At 31.7% G+C, this 25,908-nt stretch overlaps 2 protein-coding genes across 9 annotated transcripts in view; one reads left to right on the forward strand and one right to left on the reverse strand.

Moving 5' to 3' along the window:
- Nucleotides 1-1,194: 1,194 nt before the first annotated feature.
- Nucleotides 1,195-5,898, reverse strand: LOC130898877 (RUN domain-containing protein 1). The gene is made up of 6 exons (XM_057808461.1): nucleotides 5,600-5,898; nucleotides 4,993-5,422; nucleotides 4,604-4,941; nucleotides 3,977-4,480; nucleotides 3,827-3,921; nucleotides 1,195-2,242 (listed from the first exon to the last, which is right to left on the reverse strand). The coding sequence occupies exons 1-6, from the start codon at nucleotides 5,734-5,736 to the stop codon at nucleotides 2,133-2,135; spliced, it is 1,614 nt and encodes a 537-aa protein (XP_057664444.1). The 5' UTR covers nucleotides 5,737-5,898; the 3' UTR covers nucleotides 1,195-2,132.
- Nucleotides 5,899-6,348: 450 nt separating this feature from the next.
- Nucleotides 6,349-25,908, forward strand: part of LOC130895660 (single-stranded DNA-binding protein 3) — a 73,175-nt gene continuing 53,615 nt past the window's right edge. For 5 of the 8 annotated variants that reach the window (XM_057803135.1, XM_057803108.1, XM_057803160.1 and 2 more), the window contains exons 1-7: nucleotides 6,890-7,252; nucleotides 7,613-7,685; nucleotides 7,742-7,803; nucleotides 7,861-7,945; nucleotides 22,315-22,356; nucleotides 22,451-22,537; nucleotides 22,592-22,768. In XM_057803135.1, the coding sequence (XP_057659118.1) occupies nucleotides 7,197-7,252; nucleotides 7,613-7,685; nucleotides 7,742-7,803; nucleotides 7,861-7,945; nucleotides 22,315-22,356; nucleotides 22,451-22,537; nucleotides 22,592-22,768 (582 nt within the window). In that variant the 5' untranslated portion in view covers nucleotides 6,890-7,196. Of the gene's footprint in view, nucleotides 7,253-7,612; nucleotides 7,686-7,741; nucleotides 7,804-7,860; nucleotides 7,946-22,314; nucleotides 22,357-22,450; nucleotides 22,538-22,591; nucleotides 22,769-25,908 lie in introns of all 8 variants that reach the window. The other 3 variants (XM_057803100.1, XM_057803118.1, XM_057803144.1) reach the window with 2 other exon arrangements.

Below are 25,908 nucleotides of genomic sequence, written 5' to 3' on the forward strand. Positions count from 1 at the left end.
ATGTAATAATCAGATATTCGACTTGATTGAGGGTGAACTTGAATTACATCAATCTGAGAACCAATCTTCAAGTACAACAGAAAGTTCAATAAATTTGGACGCCACATTAAATTAATCTGCTAGTCAAAATTTGGAAGGAACCAAAAATTAATACAACATAAAGAGAAGAAAACGTAGAAGTAACAGCTTTAAAAAAGACTGCAAGAAATACTGACAAAAATAATTTGAGTTTTGTATGTAAAGTTCATAGAGTAAAAAATAATTACCTAACATGTGATAGCTGTTAAATAGATATCACCATTGTGTTCTGATAAACTATAACGAAACATGTTCTGTAAGTAGGTATTTAGGATTTATTCATGTATCACGTTTAATGCCATCCTAAGATTAAAATTTTGGCCTGATCAATTAAAAACTGCCATAATCATTCTAATAAAAGTCGGAAAAATTTTAATTGAATTATCCAATAAGCTTGCTACCCATATCAAAAACATTAGAAAGACTGTTGCTTAACAGAATACACTCTGGTCTATCAGCCAATCTGTGGATTTCCTTTTACCAATTCAACAAATACTAATGTCATAATTTAGGTAATTGAACAAAAACTGTATTGCACCTCAGTATTCTTAGACGTGAACCAAATATTTAATTAGGTTAGGCTTCCTGGACTCTACAAAATTAAACAAATCCTACTGTAGAAGTAATCTTAAAGTCATACTGAACAGACGGTTCAAAACTGAAGTAGGCAACACAATCTCAGATAAATTTTCCATAAGAGTCCACTAGCGTAGTGTTTTACGTTCTTTAAGACTGTGTAAGATATTTAAAGAAAGTGAAAAGGACATCGAAACTGATTATAAAAAGAGACGTAACCTCAAAACATTTAAAGAGTCAATGAATGATCAAAGGAAACTCAGAAGAAAAAAGGTAATTAACTAAACCGATAATATTTTGTGTAATAAGTAAAAAAATAGAAAGTAGCGAATATTATAAAGGACGTCGGCAAGATGAAACCAGCAGTCAAACTTAAGACAACCTGCCAAGAAAAAAAAAAGTGAGGAACGAATGAAAACACACCTTTGCAATGAAAATGAAAGCAAAATGTGTCAAGAACCAAAAATGAAAAGAAAATATGATTGTGAACATTTTGAAACAAAAGTAGACCAGATGTTAGGAAATAATGCAAATAAGACATAGATGTAGAACTATTTAATATGTACAAAAATAGAATGAAATTATAATTTCAAGTTAATAAAACCTTCCATTAATAACATGCTAGTGCCCAATAATTAACTCAAATCTTTTCAGGTTTTTTGATATTTTCTAGAAGAACTGTAATGTTAAGAATAATTGGTACAAATAGAATGTTCAGTTTCAAAAAGAAAACTCTTATATGTCTTGAGCCCCTGAAATTCTCTGTATATTACAAAATAATTTATGAAGTTCTTGACGTTCTAAAAATTTATCATCTTTAGTCCCTCTCTAGATAACAAATTACAGCCGTCGATTGGCTTTTAGTCTGATGGTTGCAATTACAAAGAGAAAAAACATAGTCTGTCAATTATAGTTTTGATCTAAGTTAATCTCGTCAAAACTACAATATGCCTTCTCCCTCTCTCAATCTCCAATCCAAGCTGAACTTGAAATTTTTTTCTGCAATTTAAAGTGACGATGAAGCCAGTTAGTATCTGCTGATATGAGGAGTTTCATACAAATTAAATAGTAGCATTGAATACTCTTAATTTCGGATTAGATACTTCAAATGCGCAGGCATCAAGGCGATAGATTATGCTTTTCTACAAAGATTATGAGCTCATCAAAGATATCTGTATAGACGTTAACTTCTTCAAAAGAGACTTAATTCAATATTCGTCCAGGCATATAACCAGGATTAAAAACAAAAAACTAACAACTAGATAAACTTTGATAAAAAAAAAATGTAAGAGGAAAACATATAAAGAGCTAGAGATTTTATTTATATAAAGGTATTTGAAAATGCAGAGCTAGATTTCCATTGATGAGAGATTATTAGTTACTATCCAAAAACTGGAATGGCTTAAATCAAGTAAATCACAGAAATACATACATAAACTATAAGTACGGAATGACTAGATGGATGAGATAATATAACATTATGTAAACACGTCTTTGATATTTTGAAACTGTCTAATGGCTAGATCCACTGGTAACTGGAATTTAAATCCTGACAAGGTATCCAAACTTCTTAGACTATCCTGGAAACCTAGAAAATGAAACCAATTGAAATATGTAATTTACATGTAAAAATACTTAAAATATTTTTCCATGATAAATGAGTCGAATTTTCTCTCAACAAAGTGTGCAAAATGTTGCAAATTTTATATGATACCTAATTGAAATACAATTGCATGTAGAATATTTACATAATTTTCTGCCAATTAGACTTACAAAATTGAAACTTTGGGTTGTATGTTGGAACTTCTATATATTTAGTTAGCTATTATTAAGATGGCCTTCCTTAAATTGAACTATGAAATCAATAAGTAAATTTAATCAATTTCAACATCAGTGTCTTCAGAAAATTTAGTTGGTTCTTTGTGATATGCCATTATTGGTTAATTATTGTGACTCAGTAATCATTTCTTTCATATAGTAGCTTTAAAGGAGGCTCTCGCGCGAAATAATATATATATATATATATATATATATATATATATATATATATATATATATATATATATATATATTTTGATATTGGTAGAGTATGACAAAAGCAACAGTACCCTTCATTATATGTATTTCAATGAAAATTTAAAGAAATTTGAGTTCAAAGTTCGCTTCTTTAACATGAGTTCTTATGGGAGTCATAGTTAAATTCTGTGATTACAAATTAAATCAGAATTGCAGTGATATATGAGCACATAGATTTTATTGGTAAGAAATTAATCTTTCTAACAGTTATAGAACAAAAATAAGAGTTATTAGTTAAAAATTTTTATATTTCAATGCACATCAAGTATCTATCCAGTGGCTCATTTTTACACTGTGGTGATATTATTTGGATAGTTACTGCCAGGTCAATATCTCTTTTTCTGAGCTTGCATGTAGTGCTTATAAAATATTTTGAGATACTCCAAAATGAAATAGTTTTATTTAGATTGGAAACAAATTTTTCTTTCTAATTTTTTGAAATATGAATTTTCCTTTTATTACGAAAAATAATTGATATCAATAGATATCTGTTCAGTTATATTTTGAAAATACAAATTCAACTTTTTATGTGTTATAATATATGCTCCTTTCTACCCATATCTACTTCTTCCTCCATTTCTAGAGCTCTGCATGGTAGGTTACCACTAGATGAACCCTAGGTCATTGCTATTATCACAAGATCATCTCTGAGTTGCAGGATCACAGTATTTATAAAAAAAGTTCTCTTATTTTCTCTCCAACATATGTACACCTGTATTTGGTGTTTCCATTTTCAATTTTTTAAATATATATTATAGGGTGTTACTAGCTTCTTTCACATTTATTTGATTTTTAAATTTAGTTTCTCAAAAAACTAATGGTTTCCAATTTAACATTGTTCACCCCATCTTAGTATAAATTGTATGTAACTTAACTAAGGCTACACAACCTAAGGAGGAGTTTTCAACTAGGGACTTGATGTGGAAAATATTTATCACATGGTTTTAGTATTATATAATGTGAGTACATTTTGTACAACAATCATTTTTATTTGAAGTATTCATATTACTTTTTCACCTCAACAAAAAACCTAACCTTATGGATACATGGTCTTGTTTACATTTATTTATTCATTTTATCTTAAAAAAGGTTTTACCTGTCTTAGCTAGGTAACTCCAAGGCTGATAATACATTTTCGTAAGATGGTTACAAGTAAATATCAATGTTAACCATGGTACAAGTTTGTTTGCACTAGAAATACACAATATTACTATTAAATAATATATTCAAAGTTCAATTTACTTACTTGAGGGCAGCACAAATAAATGCTTTGAAATGAGAGTCTGGACTTCTTTTGTAGGGAGTATGTGTGGATATAATACTGCCAATACAACATAACATATTCTGTTTATTCGAAAATGGTGACGCGCCAGCTATATCCAAATTAAAACTTTGCGAAAGCTTTCTTGCTGGGGTGGAATTGAATTTTTCCCCATTCTTCATCTTATAATATTCTAGAATGATCTCCCATGCATGAATCTGGGTACCACTCAATGAGTTTCTTCTAGGGAAACAACCAATCAATGGAACAAGGCTGTTGCTGTGAGGAGCATAAGCACCATGTTGCATTAGATCTCTTATACAGGAAGCTAAGTATTTACGTACTGCTGTAGTTAACTTTACATTACATAATACACTTTGTGAATCAGAATCACTGCTGTAATCACCATCTTGATCTTTTCTGAATTCACTTTGTTCTGCCAGTTCTTTAACTCTTGCAATAGCCATTTCCAACTTCGCCCTAAGGTCACTGAAACAAATTTTGAAAATCATTAACAAGACAATTTAATTTGAATCAATAAAGAGAAAAATGAAAAAATATGAATGGGAAGACAATTAGTAATTAAAGCTCTATACACACAGTGGCACTTACCCCCAATGATTGATTTTCATGGAATTTTTCAAATCATTTTTGGTGAAGTGCTGTGGCTTACATCCCAATTGTAAAACAGCAAACATTTGTAAAATTGTAGCAGTTCTTTGTATAAGACCAATTGTAGTTTCTCCTTTGTATGGTTGTTTTAAGGAATGATACGAAAATTGGCAAGAACATTTGGAATGTTTTGTATCAGTCTGTAAATACCCAATGAATCTTTCTAAATCAGCTATTTGAGTTTTTAATTGTGACACCAAATGTTCTTTTACTTTCAAAGGACTCACAAGCTGATCGAAAGCCATATTTATTTGCTTACAAACATCTGCTTGAGACATCTAAAATTACAATTTAATGAGCATATGACAGATAAATTGCACACTTCTTACCTGGTAAAAACTCTGTTCATCAAGTTCTAAATTCATTCTGGTCTTTAATTCATTAAGAATAATTCTTTGTCTCTCAACCAACATATCTTGAGGAATGCCAGCTTCTCCATTTTCAAACGCATATTGTTCTAATTCTCGTAACTGGCTTTTAAGTTTGTCAATTAATTCTTTTTGTTGTGTTCTCCTCAATCTCACAGCTTCTGCTAAACTGGCCTCATCCATACGTTCTTTAACATGACCCACATCTGGAATACCGCGGAAAGCAAATTCTTCTAGGGATTTCAATAGGTCTTCTCTGTCTTCCTGTGGAGAATTTACAACTTGGCGTAAACGAAATTGAACCTGGGCAAAATGTGTTGTCAATGCAAATAAAGACGAATTAAGTAGCTCTTGTTCTTCTTCCAAAGTTCTGATTTTCTCCAGTACATTGCTAAAAAAATTGTCAATTTAAATGATCTATATTTGCTAAATTGATAGAGAGAATAATTTTCTTTACATAAGAAAGCCGGTGGTAATGTTAAGTTCCAGTAATATCTTTATTGGCTGTAATTATCACATAATATTTTAATTATTAGACAAGAATTTAAGTTCATAAACCAAAACTTACTGATCCTGATGTTCAAAATCATAAACATCAAAATGTTTAAAGTCACTGTCTATTTCTTCGTTAGGGGCTCCAAGTGGATCCCATCGTTCCCCAGTTGGTTGTTCTTCCAAATTGTATTCAGATATTCCTACATCCATTGTCAACGTTTTGTATTAAATGTAACCTATATTTCATTTATGATGAGAGACTTTTCATAACTTCTTCGTTAAAATAACATTAAGTGGCAAAAAGATAACATCAGCTTTTTGTATTGTGTTTTAGATATAACGTCAGATTGGGAATTGTCACAACTGTCATTTATTTGGTGTAAAGTGTAAATTTAGTGTTCAATGGTATTGCCGAAAAAATTGAGCAGTGACGTTATAGTTTCAATAAAGCTCACGTCAGGTTAGGGATTTAAATGATCTTTAGCTCTGTAGCAAATAATATATTGAATTTCACTTAATATTTAGATAATATATAAATTTATTGAAATTATGTAAAAGTAGTCTTCATTGTTAATAATCTGACAAGACAAAATTAAAATGCTTTTCTTTGCATATTTGTTTATCCCCTCATATATAAAAAAGATTTCATAACATTAATGTTAAGAACGGAGTAATATTGATTTACGTTCAACTTTGACGGTAGTTAGTGTACTGGTGACATTAAACTGGAGTAATTATTATTAATTTTTTATTCCAAAATGCTTTGACAAAACGACTTATCAAAAATGTTGTACAAAGAATGTGAAAACACTTATACAAGTGTCTTCATTTAGAAGATTATGATTTAATGTGATAGTGAAAACGTTTTACGATTTTCTCAAAACTCCGTTAAGTACATATACTAACAAAGGAGGCAATGAAGCGTAGCAAAAGCAAAATATAATCATAACGGGACTATGTGCTAGGTAGAGAGAGGTAAATACATACACATAGACAAATGAAAATAGATATTTGGTTCTATAAATGTATTTTTCACTAGTGCCTCCCCATCTTAACGGAATTTTTAGGAACTATTTTTCTTGGCGGCGTATTCAAAGCAATAGTATTCATTTTAAATATTAGTAATACTTTAGTATCAAAATAATAGTCATGTAATGAAATTAATTTTATGATATACGTTATATAAAAAAGATAATATAAATACAGTAAATTTATGTAAGTGAACCCATAAAAATATAGTTTATACATTGGACGTTTTGGTCATGAGGCGCTGCCACGTTTTACACGGAATGAAAAAGACTTTTTTTATTTATCTATGAGATAACTAGAAAGAGGTAGTTGTTTCAACGCTTGCGTACTTGGAGTTGTAGATACTTACTAGTGATAACTTCGTGTAGCGGCGTCGAAAACATTTTGATTTGACGTGTTGTGATGTGAATCTAAAGATTATTATAAGTGTTTTCAACATGCTATTTACAAGTTTCTTACAAGTCGAACAATGAATATTGCAGACAGTGATGTGAATTTAATAGTGTATTTGTGTATAGGTAATACAATGAACAGCATCTTTTATGATGTAGAAGCAGCGTGTTCCATCAACTAAAAGAATTCCGAACATTACATTATTTCAATGTATGTAGGTTACGTTCATTAAATAAGATAATTAAAAAATGTATGCAAAAGGAAAAGGATCATCTGTGCCGTCCGATGCACAAGCGAGAGAAAAGTAAGTACATTAATTTTTATCTTGAATTTCTTTTACTGTCATGAACTCACTCCATGTTTTAAAAATAATTGAAGCAACTAGTTAACGTCTGTAATAAATTTGATAGTTCTACGTAATGTCGTCTAAAATAATGTATAAAAATAGGATAGTTAATCTCGAAACGTCTGTATTTACATTTATTATTAGTAATATGGGTACATGCTATTGCTATTTTGAAATTTTTGTAGGCCTTGATAGCTAATATGTACCTGTTTTGTTTACATTTATTCTTTATATCAATAACTGATGTTTATTTATATATTACGTGAACCATTAAAGAGACTCTGAAATTAGTCTAAAAATGGAAAAAAATTGTTGCAGATTAGCACTGTACGTGTACGAATATTTATTGCACGTTGGTGCACAGAAAGCTGCACAAACGTTTTTATCAGAGGTGAGTTTCACCTTAGTAATAATATGCTCTATTTAATTAATAACTTGTTATTTTAGATACGATGGGAAAAAAATATTACTTTAGGAGAACCTCCAGGATTTTTACATTCTTGGTGGTGGTATGTTGACATTTTTGTTGAAAAATTTCATGATGTACTAATTTGTTTATATTTTAGCGTATTTTGGGATTTATATTGTGCTGCTCCTGAAAGGAGGGATACTTGTGAACATTCATCAGAAGCAAAAGCTTTTCATGATTACGTGAGTATTTTTTACTTCTGTTAGTATTTAGTGCGATCAATACTTCATAGTTGAAAATGTGGCAACATTGTATGGGTATACGCGTTTGACCAGGTACAATCACACAATTCGTTATTGTAAGCAGTTTTTTCTGTTAGGTTTCATTATTATTAATTCTTGATTGTTTTTGATATTATATATGTAGAATTATGGCGTAAAATTTATCATAATACACGAAAAGTTATCTTACAAAACGTATTATGTTGATTTGATGCTTGATTTACTTGTGATTGCAGGAGTAAAGAACCTTGAATATTAATCTCTCCCCTCTTCAACTTAATGTACCTGTTTTGACCTAATTAATTGAAATCTTTAAGTAATTATGAATTTTATTTATACCATTATTAAAAATCTTGCCAGCTACTTAATTGCTTGACTTTTTTAGAAACTCAAAATAATCTGTCAGAAACTACTACACTGAACTTAAATTTATCAATTAATCCTATGTATTAAGAAAAAATAACTATTTTTGAAATCTTTTTATGTTGATTGTTTTCTGTTTTTGATGTAGTAAGAATAATAGTAAAATTGCGAAAATTCAATTAAAGTATTAGACATTTTGAAGATAAGTGTTCCAAAAGTGATAAATATTTCCTGTTTAAAACAGATAAACCATTGATAATCACTTTGTACTAATCAGGTTATCTGAAAATACCTCAGATATAAATATTTAGTGACTGTTTCCTAGCCTTTATTCAGCTTATTTCAATTTTATGCATTCCTTAATTGTTTCTGTTAAAATGTATTATTACAGTATTTGAAGGATCCAGCCAATTCTCAAGTATCTGGCACTAATTTTGAAGGATTACTTATTTTTATTGCTTGATATTCCAGTTTAAGTGGTTTAGAAAAAATTCTTGAAATTTTGAATGATTTTTTCATTCTATCTATGAAAAACTAGAATAGGCTAGATTTATGAGAAGCCAAAAATTGCTTTATCAGATACTCAATATATTAGGAGGTAAAGTACCCACTGTAATCTTTGCCTTATTTATTTATTTCTGGATATGAGTTATAGTATTTGGTAATTAACAATGTAACCTCTGTTCCAATTATTGTCTGTTCATAAGTTCATATATTTTTACAAATATGATGTTTCAATACAACTTATTCCTATATAGTTGTATTTATAAGTGTAGCACTTAAACAAATTGTAATAATCTATTTTAAGACATGTGTTATGAAACGAAGTTATTGATTTTAATTTCTTCACTCTATATAATTTCACACCTCATAAAAATTCATAATTAACTCCTTCCTCACCCAACATTAATGTGATAAAAATGAAAATCTAAAACTCAAACTGTGAACTTGATTGCTAACAAAGTCAGGTCAAAATATTAACTATGCGGATATAAAGAAGATATTTTTGCAACTTCCATCATTATTAGATACATATCATATTATACAGTATGTACACCTAGTACATAATATCAGTGCTACAGCTAAAGGATGTGCACTAAAATATTCGAATTAACAGTAACCTAATTCATGATAAGATATATTTGAAAAAATTACTTTAAATGAGTAATTTATATAACATATAAAATAAAACTCCATTATACATTTTCTTGAAATAGAACTGCAGAAACAAGTCAAATACTTCTAGTTACATAGACATCCACTCATTTTCAAAAATATATAATTTATAGATTATTTGAAAGAAGGAGCTAACATTTCTTTAGGTCTTAAAGAATTCAATGTGCATTTTATAGAAATTTTTTTTAATATCGAAGGTGATACAAATTATTAGATAAAAGTGTCTAAATGGAGTTTGCTCCTAAATTGATGGAATACATTATGATACATAATACATTCAAAAATTACTCAGCCATTGAATCGGAAGGGGTAGAACTATACTATGGCATTCCAGATCACTTAAATTTTTTTCTTCGATTATTGTTGAGAACGGAAAGATGTAGTAACTAGTATTCGTTGTGTTATTTATAGATGAGAACATGCTATGAATGAATTTCTCTTTTTATAGTAATTGTTCGTTTTAAATTAAGTTTGGATATTATTTTTTATAAATGAATCAATAACCAAGGATGAAACATTAAAATTTTATTTTTACCATTGAATAATAATAGAGGTGTCTTTTACAAATTATTTTGTATAGATTTTCCTTCCACATTCCTCTTCATCATTTTTCAATTTCATTTATTTATGGAAACTTTTAAAAATAGATTTTAAATATTTTGGTCTTTGGTTGACCATCCAGTTAGACATAATATTGTCTTGTAGTAAGGCTTAGAATTTCAAACTTTTTTATATCTCTAGAACACCAAATACATTTTTGTTTTCAATAAAAAGTATATACAACTATTGATTTTTGACAGAAAATTCTTAAGGTCCAAACCACAAAATAGAGAATTATATTGATGTAGAGTTTCAAAGGTTTATAGTACTTTGATAAATTTTAAAAACTATCAACTTTCAATCATTCAGTTTTCGAAAATCTATAGAAACTTTAAAATGTAGCTGTATGAATTTTAATTCAAAAAACTTCTAACATGTTCAAAATGATTTTGGAATAAGAAAAAATGGAAAGTAGATTTGACATTATCTGGAATTAATGGATAAAAAAGGTGCAATAGATAAATAAATAAATAATTTAAGTGTAAGGATATTGATTAATTATTGCTGACAAGAAATGTGGCAATCCTTTTCTAAACAAACTCCAATAATAACATAGGGCATACCGAAATTAGGTAATTGAGTTGTGTGATAGGTTTAAGTTGTTATAAGAAATCACAGGCTTGCATTTTTTTTAATGTTAATTGCTTTCTAGCAATTAAGTAGTGCCTAATTCAAATCTGCTTTTAGTTTTTTTGTATCACTGAAGGTTATTTTTCAAAAAAACTGAAATCCAAAAAAATAGAGAAACCTCTTTATTTCATATATAATCTAGTTTCATAATATATTAAAAAGAAAAATACAAATATATACAAAATATCCACCAGAGACTAATAGAAATATTTATTTAATCTTGATGCTTATTAAAATAGCGTTCTCTTTGTTAAACGAAATTTTTCTTTGGTTGATTTATATTATATTTAGCTAAATCTCTGTTGGTATGTATTTTTCATCTCTTGAATACCTTTCACCTTGCTCTTCACTCACGTCACTAGTATACTCAGAGAACTAGTTCAAATGGGAATGTAAAAAGTTAATTTCTATGCTCATATTGCAACCAAGAAATCGCATTATCAACGATCTCATTATAGTTTGGGTTCTATTAATTTCCTTACATTTAAATGTACAACTCTTTTAAAAGCACTTCATGCATCTTGCTTCTCATCTTTCATTACATTCGCAAATTTGGTATCTTTCATATCATGTTATTAATATTCAACACAAATATTTCAAACAATTTCCTTGTATGTTTAACGCCTTGATGGGAAGTGGTGAAAGTAAAACTTTCAATAAGGTTTAACGAATAGATCCATATGTCCAAGTTTGACGTGAAGTGGAGGAAGTAAAATTTTTTAAGGGTCAATAAGGCTTTTGCAAATTATAGTTTTGGTTCCAGGTGTTAAAATTGCTCTTTGTTGGCAGTCTCTTTTTTTTAATGTTGTTTTCGGTTTAACTATTCACTTAGCACTCTACAAATTTCTCAGTTTTGAATTTCATACCTAAAAGTAATTCCTATAAATCTACATATTTTTCTATTACGTAAACTGAATGGATGACCGGAACAGAAGCAAAAATACTGCAATTATGTAAAAGAACATCTTTAAGACTCTATTTTGAAGAGTCGATGCAAAGTAAGAATTTTGTTTTAACCTAGACGCCAGTAATTAGGATAGGTCTTTTTGAAGTCCCACATCCCTTACTAAAACATTTAGTTTGGCTGGTGAAAATAGTTGAGGCTGGTTTTGACATGAGGTTGATGGTTCAAAATCACTACCCATAGAATGTAGAGACCCGGAAGTCAGTATCTTCTTTTAGTATTTTAGGGATTAAAGTATAGATATATCAAAATTATGAGGAACTGATCTGATAGGATCTGAAATGACTTAACAAATTTATTGAAAAGCACAAGTTGTTTTTTGGTCAATTCCTACAATTCAAAGGACTATCTTGGCGCGACAGAGGAGTGGTGAGACAATCATTGGGTGGTCAAGGGGTATAGTAATTTTAATCGTTATTTAACCAACAAGTACATTAATGAAAGGGATTAATGTACTTGAAAAAACTGACCTTAACCATCTAAAATCATCTCATCACAAATTTCGTGCAGGCCTGTGTTAACATTTTTTTTTTGTTGAGAATTCGTAATGGTCGGGTTATTACGAGGTGGATTGTTAGCACTACGCTCAACCTGATCGATATCCATATATGGAGTTTCTGGAGGATTGAGAGGAAGAACACTGGTTGGAGGACGTTGAGGTGGACCTGATCCTGCTAGGGGTTCGACGTTGGAAGTACCATGATTAGGACAGAAAGGATTGGCAGTCGACTGTCGAGAGGGACCTGGTTCTCAAAGAGACGCTAAAGAAGAAGAACTGTGTTACTATTGAACAGTTCTAAATTAATAAGCTGTTATGTCTAAAGCAAAAAAGAACAATATTCTCAAGCCCCCAATAACCAATCAATTATGCTGCTCATAAACATTAATCTTGACTAATTAACTATTTCGTGTTTACCCACGATATACTAGTTAACGATGAACGACGGCGAAAAGGATTCGGATTACTTTCCGAGCATTCAGGTAATGATCGGTTAAACCAATCATAATTTCAGAAAACCCCTTATGTTATTAAAGTGTCCATATTGAAAGTATAGTTTAATGAACCGACAGATATGATAATATTTTTAGAGAAGAAGGTGTTACAAAGTCAAAAGCAATTATTTGTAACGTACAATCTTCATTGCCATTTTTTTAGATGATTTCCGTAAACCAAAGTATAATTTTGAATTCAATATGAAAGTAACATTGATCTGAACATCTAGGAGTTACCGTTACTTATAAACAATATTATAATAAATAATTATCGATTATTTTAAATTTACGTTCAGAGCTTTCGCCAATTTTATTGTTTGTGTTTCATAATGATTGCCGACATCCTACGCCTCTGAGCCAGTGTAATTATCATAATACCATCTATATTATAGTCCTTCAACCCCCTGACCTTGACCACAATAGGAACTTTTCTATCTTTACAATTATCACTTATATGAGTTTTAAAAAATACCAACCTTTCTTATCGTTTAGTGTAGATATGGCAACAGTGCTACTTCGGATACGTTTGTGATCGTGACTGTGAAGTATAGCAGTTTGTAGTGTTTACAGTTTAAACAAAATGTATGCGTAGATATAATAATAATCGCAACGTCTAAAATAAAATTGAATATAGTCAGTTGTTCAGTGTCGCCGCAATACAGGGAAATTCTAAAAATTCATTCATGTAGTACAATTTGCAGATATAGTACAAGTTTCATTGAATAAATTTACGAAGAATATCATTTATGGTTGCGATCATTATAATTATAGAAATAATCGGTGATTGGTATAGGATTTGATTTTGAAAAAATCACAAAAAATTTGAACTAATTGATGAAATCTTTATTTAAATCGATAGAACGATCAGTATAATTTAAAGTTTAAAGATGATTTCATGCAAATGCTGACCGTGGCTCCGCTTTAAGTAGCCCATGCGCAATGTCCAATTTTAGCACCCTCTCTCCAACTTATTGGCCGGTATTTCACGAATAAATGTTTCAATATTGGCTTCTAGTGCGTCAATAGTTGCACAAGAAATAGTCTAAAGGCGTTAAATGATACGATCTAAGCGGCCAATTGACGTGAGATGAACTGTTCACCGAAGACAGCTCTCAATGTGGCCATTGTTTCGCGTGCCGTGTGACATGTGGCACCGTCTTGTAGAAACCATATGTCAGGCATGTCAAATTCTTTCATTTTGGGCAAAAGAATCGTCAATCATCACACGGTAGCGCTCGCCATTCACATTAACGTTCCGGCCATCGTCGCTTTTGAAGAAGTACGGCCCGATGATGCCACCGGCCCATAATCCACACTAAACAGTGACTATTTCGGGATGCACGGGTAGCTTTTGCAATGCTTCTGGCTGATTTTACTCCAGACGCTGCAATTTTGCTTGTTTGACGTGTTCATTCAACCAGAAATCAGCTTCGTCGCTGAACACAATTTTTCAATAAAAAATGGATCTCCCTCCAACTTTGCCAGCGCCCATTAACGAAATGTTAGACGTTGTGGGAGATCATGTAGCTTCAATTCTTGCACTAGCCGTATCTTATAAAGTTTTACACGCAAGTCCTTTCTTTAATTTTCCACGTAGTGGAGTAACAGAGGCCCAAATAGCTGTGAACAGCGGCAAATCGACATTTCACGATCTTCAGTAACACTGGCGGATACAGCCGTAATATTTTCTTCGGTCCTCACTGTACGTTTGCGTGTTAGTGTGTTACTGTCCAATAGTCTAAACTGTGTTCGAAAGTTAGTTTCTTAACCGAGCTTGAATTTTAATATTAAAATTCAATAATTTGCAACCGTTGTTCGTTCGTAAGTCGATTTATGATTAAATTATAGACCAAATAGAACAAGTTTGACAACGACACAAGACACGATTCACGCGTGGTCTGTCAACAACAGTGTTGCCAAAAAAATACCAGCAAAAAATCGCTCGTTACTTAAGTGAACACAAAATAACTTGAAATTGAATTTAATTATCAATATACTTGGGTATTTTAAAATATCTGCAATTGCATTTTATAAAACGGAGTCTTCTTTTACGTTTCTCTGTTCAGGATAAGTTCTAAAAGTAACAAACCAATTTTCATAATTGTCACATAGAGTGATTCATAAAGAATGTTTAGGTATATACGTGGTTTATCTGAAAAGTTTCCAACCTTACAAATAAACAAAACGTCGTGAATTTTAACAATGACTATTACCGCCTTTTGCAATCCGCTGTCTTCACTGTTTTCGCGTTTTAGAAGTACAGTGGTGTATCCAAGTTTCATCTACAGTTTTGATACGACGCCGACGCAAAAATCCGACTCTAAATCCAAACTAATATAGCCACGTTTGAATTTAGTTGCCAAAAATATTGCGGTCGTAAATTATGGTGCAGTGTCTAACCTCTTTTTCATTTGCGTAGGCGTATTATCTTTTACAAAAAAATATTTAATGATAGTTCGATAATCTTCTTCAGAGTATTAAGTTCACTAGATTGTATACATATAAAAATTTTAAGGCATCGGATCAAAACAACATATATATATATATATATATATATATATATATATATATATATATATATATATATATATATTAGACGAATTATACTAATTTTAGGAGGAAACATACCAAGCTATTTAGAAACAATTTTTTTTCTATTAACGCACACGTCATCTGTGATACTAAACGGATAACAGAGGTCCTGAATCTATTAACATTAGTCATATATACTATTTACACTATTACTATATCAACACTCACAATTACACTGTCCAATGCGCGTTCAGATAACCAAGTTATCATCTTCAAAGAATTAAGGTTTATTTTCAAAATAAATTACTTTGTATATATTTGATTGATGTTGCATTATGTAAATGATTGCATTACTGTCGTACAAAAAATCATATTGAAAACATAAATAAAAAAATTAATTCTTATCATAAAAAATTCAATTCACAATCGAGCAAAATAAAAGAATCAATTTTCTTGATGTCACATTATATAAAATTAACAATAACATAAGAACAGAACGGTATGAGAAACCAAGTTGGTGCTCAAGATATTTAAACTTCAATTCGTGTCATCCTGTGTCACAAAAAAGATCAGTGATTATAAGTTTGGCTGATAGATCTATCCAACTATCAGATCCCGAATTTAGATGTTTAGTTATTAAAAAAGCAAAAACTGCATTGAAAGAAAATAATTATCCTGAAAAAATAATAAACAACATATTCAAGAAAAGGATATACAGATACTATGATCAATTTAATATTTAATCTGATACACACTAAAAGTAGTAAAAACTTGAAATTTTTACCCCGTCAAGAAATATAGTTGTAAGCTATGGTATTTTGCCATTTTCACATTTTAGTGAACCGAACCATGAGAACAGGCCGTTTTAAAATTACTAATATCAATAGAGGTCCAGAATACTTTAATCGTTTTAACATAATAATTTCAGACCCTGATAAAAGTCATATTGGATATGGGGACGACAAGGTAAGCAAACCATTTCTTTTCTAACTAAAGGACACACGCTCTACTATGAATCCCGGTATTTGCTGATTCCCCATAATTCTAGGCACATGCTATTTTTTCTCTTCGTCCACAAATTCTTATTTGTATATTTGTAGTTATAAATAATATAATATAAATATTAAATATAAAATAGAACTGTCTCAGACTTGCGACTAGTTTAACATTAACATCACAGAATCACATTAACGTTAAAGAGAAATTAAGTACAGATTGTCCCCCCATCATAATAGCTCTGTTCGCGGGTATGATTCCGAGTCAGTTTGGACCAATCGCATACGCACTTTCAAAATGTCGTTCGCGGATTGATGACATTTCCCCCTCCCGAGATGAGCATCATTTTTCTCTGGGTCTTGTGTTATTTCGTAAGGATTTTGGGATTCATCTAAATTATATAATTCTTCTGATACAAAGTTTTATTGAGGTGAATATTGGTTTTTAGGAGCTTGAAGTTTGAAATTCCGCTCATAGGAATAGACATATATTTAACACTCCTACATTGCTAATCCCTGTAAATGGTCCATTAAGAGATACAGCAATTATATTCTTATATCTCACACATTCAGACTTGATCTGTTGTGCACAAGCGTTGCTACTGTAGCAGGGAAATAATATAGTGCAGCGTTTCTCAAAGTGTGCTCCGCGAATAATACGGTAGGGCTCCGCGAGTGGCTCCTACCAGTGTAGTGTAAAAAATTCCTATTCCTGGTTGCCATCAAAAATTCCTTAAAAAGGGTGGAAATTTTATTTAAGGTGACAACAGTGGTTATGCCAACTGTCGCCGCTCCACACAGCAGTTCGCCTGATAGCGTTGCGGTTGGTTTGCCGATCACAAGGGTCAATCACTGGCTTGCATATAATTCTTTATCATTATATCCGTATTTTAAAGTCATTTGATATGCGTCGCCAAAACTCAGGTTACTGCGGATTGAGCAGGCTAATAAGTTGTACTTCATAAATCGTATTTACAATTACTCACTTATTCGTAAAAGTTTAATTATCTGCAATGGACCATTGGTTACAAACAGGAACATGCAAAAAACAGCGTACAACGACTTTGGAGGCACCAATAGAACCAACGCCTGGACCCTCCAATGATGGTATTGTTTTATAATAAATAATAAATTTTGTAAAGTAATAATATAAGCTCCCGTTTCTTCTCTCTCTCTCTCTCTCTCTCTCTCTCTCTCTCTCTCTCCAGAGTAATTTGAAGTCGATAAGCTAGATGGGCATAAAAGTAAATATATCAAAGAACATCATTCAAATGAGCCATGCACAACGCACAAAACAAGGCGAAATGATAAAAATTATATATCTTTTGGATTTATGGAAGTAGACGACTATCACCCTCAATGTGTTCTATGAAATAAAATTTTACCGAACAGCTCCATGTATACTGCCAAACTGCTCCGCCATTTCCATACTTTGCATTCAGATTACAAGGACAAAAAGGTAAACTTTTTTGAACGAAAGCGAGAACAATTGTTAATGCGCCACGCATCGCAGACTGTTAATGAAAATGCTACTGAGGCATCCTATATTGTTTCATACAAAATTGCAATGGCTGGTGAAGCTCATACCATAGCAGAGAAGCTCATAAAGCCGTGTGCAATTAAAATGGTGAAATGTATGTATGATGAAAAAGCTGCAAAAAAGTTGTCAAAGATTCCACTTTCAAATGATACAGTTGCTCGCCGTATAAGAGACTTGTCAGATTTCGTGAAAACGGAGTTATTTTCCCGTCTTAAAAATCGTGATTTTACTTTACAAATGGACGAGTCCACTGACGTAGCGGGGCTGGCAGTATTGCTTGTACGGTATGAGTTCGAGCGTTCTATAGAGGAGGATCTTTTAATTTGTGACGCGTTAGAAAGTAACACTACTGGGGCTGAAATTTTTAACTTGGTTAATAAGTATTTTATTAAAAATGATATTTCATGAGACAACTGTATTAATGTTTGCACTGATGGGGCAAAAGCTATGGTTAGAAAAACTGGCGTTGCCGTTTCTATAAACATTTTAGATACTTTTACAGGAGTTACAAGTCTTAACATATGTTACAATTACAAACCAAAAAAAAAAACCAAAAACCAAATGTAATCAGTAAAGCTTAAATATTAAACATACTTTTAAAAGTTAGCATTGCGTATCAATGCAAAATCATCCAAAATATCTTGTAGTCTTTCTTTTAATTCCATGACAGTTCTAGCTGGTTTTGCACGCAACTGCTTTTCATTTCATGCCAAAGTGTTTCTATCGGTTATAAATCTGGACTACTTGAAACCCACTCTAAAAGTGAAATATTGTTGTCTGAGAACCATTTTAAGGCCTTTTTTGACTTATGGCATGCTGCTCCATCTTGCTGAAAAATAAAAGTTTTCCCAGCGGTTAAAGTTACTTCTCTTGTTGACAACAATGATTCTTCTAAAATATCCAGGTACTTTTCAGTATTGACAATTCCGTTTATGAAATGCAGTTTTCCCACTCCTCTTGCAGATATCGAGCCCCACACCATCACAATTGCCGGAAATTTACTTTCCGCTTCAAAAAATCTCGATGAAAAGCTTCATTTTCTGTTCAAAACTCCAATTTTTATGCTCTTTGGCCAATTTCTTTTGGATTTGAGTCAATAATGGCTTTTCCTTGGCCTATGTAAAGATTTAAATTTAGAAAAATATGCATTAAACTAAGGTGTTACAAAATTCACCTTGTATGTCCGAAATCCTAATTTTTGAGCCTCTCTGTGACATGTAGATCTTGAAACCTGCGCCTACCCACACATTACTCCAAAGTACACTTAGTTGACCATAGTTAGCACTTCTGTTTTGTTGTATTATTCTTTTTAATGCTCGTTTATTTTTGTCTGACAATTTCGATTTTCTTACGTACCGGCGTTTAGGGACAATCGAACCATTTGCTTTGCTTTATACAAGCGAACTATATTTCGAACACATGTTTATAAAAAATCTATCTCACTTAAAAAAACATTTTGTGAAAATATGACTTACACAGCCTACTTTATTATTTGCGTATTTTAGATCTAATGAAACTTTGAACACAATTTTGGAAACAATGAACCCTTGTATATGCATAAAATATTATTATCAACAAGACCTACCTATTTCCATCTTTTTAAATATCATTCAAAATATTTAACAATATTCATCCAAAACCTATTTTAGACGTAAAACTAAAAGTTTAAAATATTTTACTAACAGCTACTTTTTGGCATTTTAAAATAAAGTTTAATAATTTCGAATTTTTCTAAGTGGGCCAACTGAAATTGGACGGGGCTCGTACTAGCAATATAGGAGTATTAAATATATGGAAATAGGTCTTTGAATTATATTCAGTGATTTTTTGAAATGATTATTTGGAATTCCACTCATAGGAGTAGGTTCCAGTTGTGGAGCTTGAGGATTCGGTTTAAATATATTCTTACTTCTGAGGGCACAGTGGAAAGTGGTCAAGATTTAGGAAATGTGTTGTTATGTTCGATTGGAAATTAAGAAAATTATTTTGCTCAGGTGTAGTTTTAGAATTGTAAAAATTTTGTCTTTGTAAATATCTTATTTGTTCTCTAACTTCAGCTATTGTATTAGGTTTCATAGCACGAATAGTTGAACCTAATGGTTCTTTTAAGCCGCAAAAATATTTTCAGACCATGATTTCAGAACCATATCGTGAAACGTTTTTTTTATTCTAACAGTGCCTCCAGTTTCATGAAGATTGACATAATTGTGCGGCTAGGTTAAATTTGACATAATCCTAGTATAGAAATGTGGAGGATTTTCAGTATTACTCTGTCTCAATAGATTTAAATTAAATTTCAAATAAATTCTGTAACTAAGATTTATATTATGAACACAAGTAGGATTAGTAAAATAAGTATTTATTAAAGTATTACAAATATCTATGAAATAAGATAGTTCCAACGGCTTCCGATCGAATCTTGGAACAAAAACTAAAAGTTTAGTATCGAATTTTAGAATTGACATTGTTAAATTACTTACATCACTGTGGATTCGATATAAAAGAATTATTACTTGAATCTTCAATAGATAAATTACTGATTTCCGTTTCTAGATAAAAAGATACATCGTTTAACATATTATATTAAAAATATTCACACACAACAGTAATGTGATTATATTATAATCTTCTGAATAATTCTGTTTTCTAAGCATAAATAACCAAAGGGTTATTTACTATAAAATCCCTTTTAGTATACTACTGACTGCACCAATTTATATTTTTGAAATCAAAAAATATATTTTGCAAAATTTAATTTATGATTTTTAATGTTACTAAAATCAAACAGTGATATTGCTTCTAACAGTTAAATTCCATTCCACAACTCACACCATTAGTTCGAGGGTTGTCTGAAATGTTTCCGACAAACAAAGGAACAAAACATTTCTTGCATAATAATTTTTATTTTTCATCATTGTCTCCTTTTAAGTTAATCCACATTGGGCCCGATGACATCAAAACATGATCAAATGTTGAAAAGTTCAGTGCCTTCTTTGTCCTTTGAGATATTAATTTGAAAATTTGAGGGATTATAGTCATTAATACTTCTCACATTTTAAAATTATTTGCAATCTTACAGAGTGTTCCAGAATGCTGTGCTATATCAATTTTCTTTTGAATGAAATACCCTAAATTTCTTTATATTGGAATCGTATTGACTTCTCCATAACAATAATATAGGGTTGTGATGTCTTCTAAGGGGTATTTAAAAGGTTATAACCATTTTTCCATAAAAAATCAACAAGAAGTATAAATTCTGGAAAATTATTTATTTCGTTGATATCCCTTGAATTTGATGCAGGCTGAATCATACATAATACTTACACATTACCGAATCGAATATCGAAAAGTACTACCAATATATTTCATCTTTGATCAAGCTTCCCTATAACTGAAATTGTTTTTTCTTGAGATATTTTGATGTTTATGTGCAAAACAACTAGAGTAAAAATGAATTTCACTAGTGATGAAATGATTGATGTGATCTGGATATTGGCAGATTGCAATAAAAACATGCATGCATGCAAGCTTGGAGATATGGATGGCGCGGTTCAATCGCACGGGTTCAGTTAATTATGAAAAGCATTAAAGATTGAAAATTGAAACATGAATTAAGTTGATTTTGAAAAAAGACTATTATTTTGTAGGTGGGCTTTGTGAAAACTTAATCTACAGAGTTCGACTATGTTTAATAAAAATGGTTGTGTTAACAGGCAAAACTTTCACTATTATTCATCAACTAATTCATATTACATAGTGACACACAGTATAACTGAATAGTCATTCAATATGTGGAGAGGCAATTGTTGGTGAAAGGACCATATTTTTTGAGGACAATTCACATGCTGAGATGTATTTACCTTTTCTAGTGAACCAATATCATTTTTTTGGAATAATTCCTTTTCGAACACGTCAAAGCATGTGGTTTTCGCATGACGATGCGCCTGTTCACGTTAATCAATTAATTAATGGTGACTGAATGAACTATTTTCTGGAAGATGGATTGGAAGAAATGGTCCAGTGCAATGGCCACTAAGGTCAATAAAATGGAGTCATTTTTTGGGGTCACATTAAGAATGAAGTGTACAAAATACCAACAACAAGGGAACAAATTCGCAATCCACTGTCTTGACCGTTTTTTTTTATTCAGAAGTGTAGTTGTGGAACCAGGTTTCATTTACAGTTATGAATAATCTCAAAAAATCGGATTCATTTTGCTTGAACAGCTTAGAAAAGGTGAATGCGATTTTGGTCCAAAGTGCGGTTACCTTATGCATGCATAATTCTTTAATCAGTATTCCGATAATCTTTCTTATCTTTATATCCAATGATGCCTAATACTTACATACATTTGTTTACTCAAAAAAAAATTTTTTTATTTTAAAATGTGCCCAGTTATGTCGTCTTTGGGGGTGTTTCACATAAAAAAGTTGATTATTGCAGTGAGACTATTTTAATTATACTATATTTAAATAAACAGTGTTGCCATATTAACTTTTTTTGAAGACATTGTTTACATTGGAATTTTTGTTTTTAGGGTTTCGTAAATTCAGGTTATGGAGTAAATGGAATTGCTCACGTAAGTTTATAGTTGCAGTTATTTAGTTATACTTTGAACTATTATTATATAACCAACAAAAGTTATACTCAGAATTACTTTTTTCTAATTTTAGAATACAGGACCTGCACCCAGCCCCTTGGGACAGATGCCCCCTTCAGATGGCATGCCTAGCGGTCCATTGCCCCCAGGATTTTTTCCAGTAAGTGAAATTGAATTCAATCAAATCTTGAATAATGAACAACGTTTGTTACAGAATTCTACGTTACGTCCGTCACCGCCAACTCATCCTTCAAGTCAGCCTTCACCACATTCGCAACCACCACCTCCACATTCTCAGATTATGACATCCCAGCCTTTTATGGGTCCACGATATCCAGCTGGACCCAGACCCGGTGTCAGAATGCCCCAAATTGGCAGTGACTTCAATGGAGTAAGTATAATATTTCAGTTTTTTTTATTTTTCACAGAAAATTCATAAGGCATTACTTTTGTGAACAAATAATATACCTCACAATATATAAAAAATTATATGTCTTGAAAACCTGGTAGCACAGTTGTATTCCAAAAATATTTTCAGAGTACAAAAATGTGAGGAAAAAATGAATTTCAATATAAGATTTCAGGAAAAAGTTGTTTGGATGGGCATTTAGTATCATACAGGCCTATTTTTCAAATTATCCTTGTCATTATTGGCAACTACATAATTTCTCTATTTTTCTAATGTATTTTTTCCCATGTATTGCTTGTGAAAAATTTTTTTTCGTATATGTTTCATCTCCAAGTTTCATCTCCAATTTTGTTTTCACCATTACCTTTCAATTCTATGATCTTCACTAAATTTCGCTTTGCAGCTTGAACATGAAATGCTTGCGTGGTATTCATAAAATTTAATTTTTAATATCAGTAATTTTTTGCCATTTAGTGTGTATAATTGAACAACACATGAAAAATGTTGGAGCATTTAGACAATATCTCCCATTTTAAGTGATTAATACTCTTATTTTGTTGAGCAGTGCTCTCTTGTATAATCATGTTGCTGTATTATTTTTTGACAAGTACGAGGCACTTCAAAATGAAGAATTCTATTAAAGCACAAAATGCCTGTTACGCGTACAAATTTGGCGTAACTGTATCCCAGAAGACTTTCCATTCCAGCAAGAGTTCCAAATTCCTAGGAACAAATTCTGGAATGACCTTCTGTTACGAGTCTATTCAGGCTTGTATTCACATTATTTTTTTATAAAAAAATTGTTAAAACTATATGTTAGGGAAATTTCACCATAGCGAGGTGGTTTGTTGGCAGCACTGATTCATGATTGACACTTGCGTTTTGACATATTTGAATGTAAAAGTTTGCTTGAGTCAGAAAAAACTCATCCTGTAAGCTGAATGTCGGGTGAAGAACTTCAATTTACACCATCAGAATTACGGGACCTGGCCTCTACCACCATAAGTAATTTACCTCTTTAGAGAGTGACACAACTGTCAAAACGGAACTGTTACTCAGGGGCACCAACCCACTACAGAAAATTACCAAAAATGGAATGTGGTCCATTCTTACATGAAAATGCGTGCGAAAATAACGTCGTTTCGAAACTGAGAAAGTACCCATAGAGGAAAGTTCCAAGGGCCCAAGCTTGGCACAACCATGTAGAACTCTGGGCCAAGCTTGTAAACCAGGTTTGGCCCAGTCTTGGTAAAACTGCTAACGATGGGCCAAGCTTGGTCGCCAAGACTGGGCCAAGCTTGGTCACCAAGTCTGGATCATGCTCAAATGCCAGGGCTGGGCCAAGCTTAAATGCCAGCGCTGGGCCAACCTTAACTGCTAGGACTGGGCCAAGATTAAATACCAAGACTAATTCATTATCTTTATTTCATTTCGTTGTTTATTTTTTATTCAATATGATTTTTTTTATTTTAAAAATAAGCAAACATAAATTTTTATATTTAATCTTACTCTTACTGTAATTAACAATATAAAAATATCAGTTAATTAGTTAAATAAAAATATTAAACACTTGAAGATTGCATAAGTCTGTACCACTATCGTTAACCTCACTAACAGAGCTGATGTTCACACTTAAATTACGCGTTCACAATTGAGCTTTTTTTCTCTATTCAATGCACGCAAACTTTGAAATCGAAAATAGGCATCAGACATAGTTACTTTTAGTAGTAATAAATAATAAAAAACACACACTGAATAAACCTAGAGATCGGATTGATCAGACCCATATTAAAAAAAAGTATGGCTGCCGACGGTCGAAAATACTCGAACCACGCCGTATGTGACCGAACAACCGACGCTTGGGTCCCCAATGAATGGCCAAGGCTGAGTTAACCAGGATTGGCCCAACCTTGATCCAAGCCTGGGTTGTTAACGAATGGCCAAGGCTGGAATATCCAGGATTGGCCCAAGCTTGGGTAATCATTGGTATGGCCAAGGGTGGGTCAATCAACCTTGGCCCGAGCCTGGGTCAATCAACCTTGGCCCGAGCCTGGGTGGCCAATGAATTGCAAATGCTGCTTGGGTATTTATTGGTATGGCCGAAGCTGAGTTAAGTAGCCTTAACCACGCATGGGCCAATACAGGTACGCCGAAGCTAGGCTTCCTAAAACTGGCCCAGGCTTGGCCCCTTTGCCGACTCTGGGGTTTCCTCTTTGGGCAGCATTCTGGATTTTGTCGTCAGTATAAAAGTTAAATGTGGTGAATTGATTAGTTTCTTTTCTATGCTTCCCCATGTTCTAAAAATATTTTTGAATTGTCGGTTAAATGTGCTTCAATTATTTGACATGGGTTTGATTTACTACCACCTTCAACATGAAATTTATTTGTCTTCCTTATGTGTATAAGTAGGGTAATCAAAAGCTGTCTTTGACATTTATAAACGTCTAATGCATTCTGACAAACATTTTAAGCGGCAATTGTTGGGAAATTCAAATATTTATTTTGGCATTATATAGTCATGCATTGTCATGGATCAGATCCACGCCAGATGAGAGCGTGCATCTTTGTTTTCTGATACTTTTTAGAGGCGACTCAGTTTGATTTTTTGGTTTGTTGAGAGAGTGAGTTTGCACCCATTGCTTTGATTATTCTTTCGTATTGTTGTATGCTAAGTAACAATAACTGTCCCTTATTGTTATAACGTATGAGAAACGTTAGGGTTGACACCACGCATATATAATCAAGTGCAAAAGCTACATTACATTCCGGTTTTCCTTGGTTTTATGATTTTTTTCTTTATCTGTATGTAAATTTATAGTGAATCACATAGTAACATCAGAAATCCGATAACTTAATTAATCAATCCAAAAACTTCTTTGTTTAAAATGGCAATAAAGAAGGATTAACAATTCGAAGCAAATTTTTCGTAGTTATATTGTGGTTATAGAATCAAGTTCGTGAAAGATAAATTGCAATTATTTACCTATTTTGTACTTGAACTAATATCTGTTGGCAATTGCAAAGTTGAATTTATAAGTGAGTTCATATTTTTATTAAAAGGCACTCTAAAATATTACAGACTTAAGTTACGATTGTTCCTCCTTGAATCTTATAACAAGTGG

The sequence above is a fragment of the Diorhabda carinulata genome, chromosome 1 (genome assembly GCF_026250575.1).
Source record: "Diorhabda carinulata isolate Delta chromosome 1, icDioCari1.1, whole genome shotgun sequence".
NCBI classification, from domain to species: domain Eukaryota; kingdom Metazoa; phylum Arthropoda; class Insecta; order Coleoptera; family Chrysomelidae; genus Diorhabda; species Diorhabda carinulata.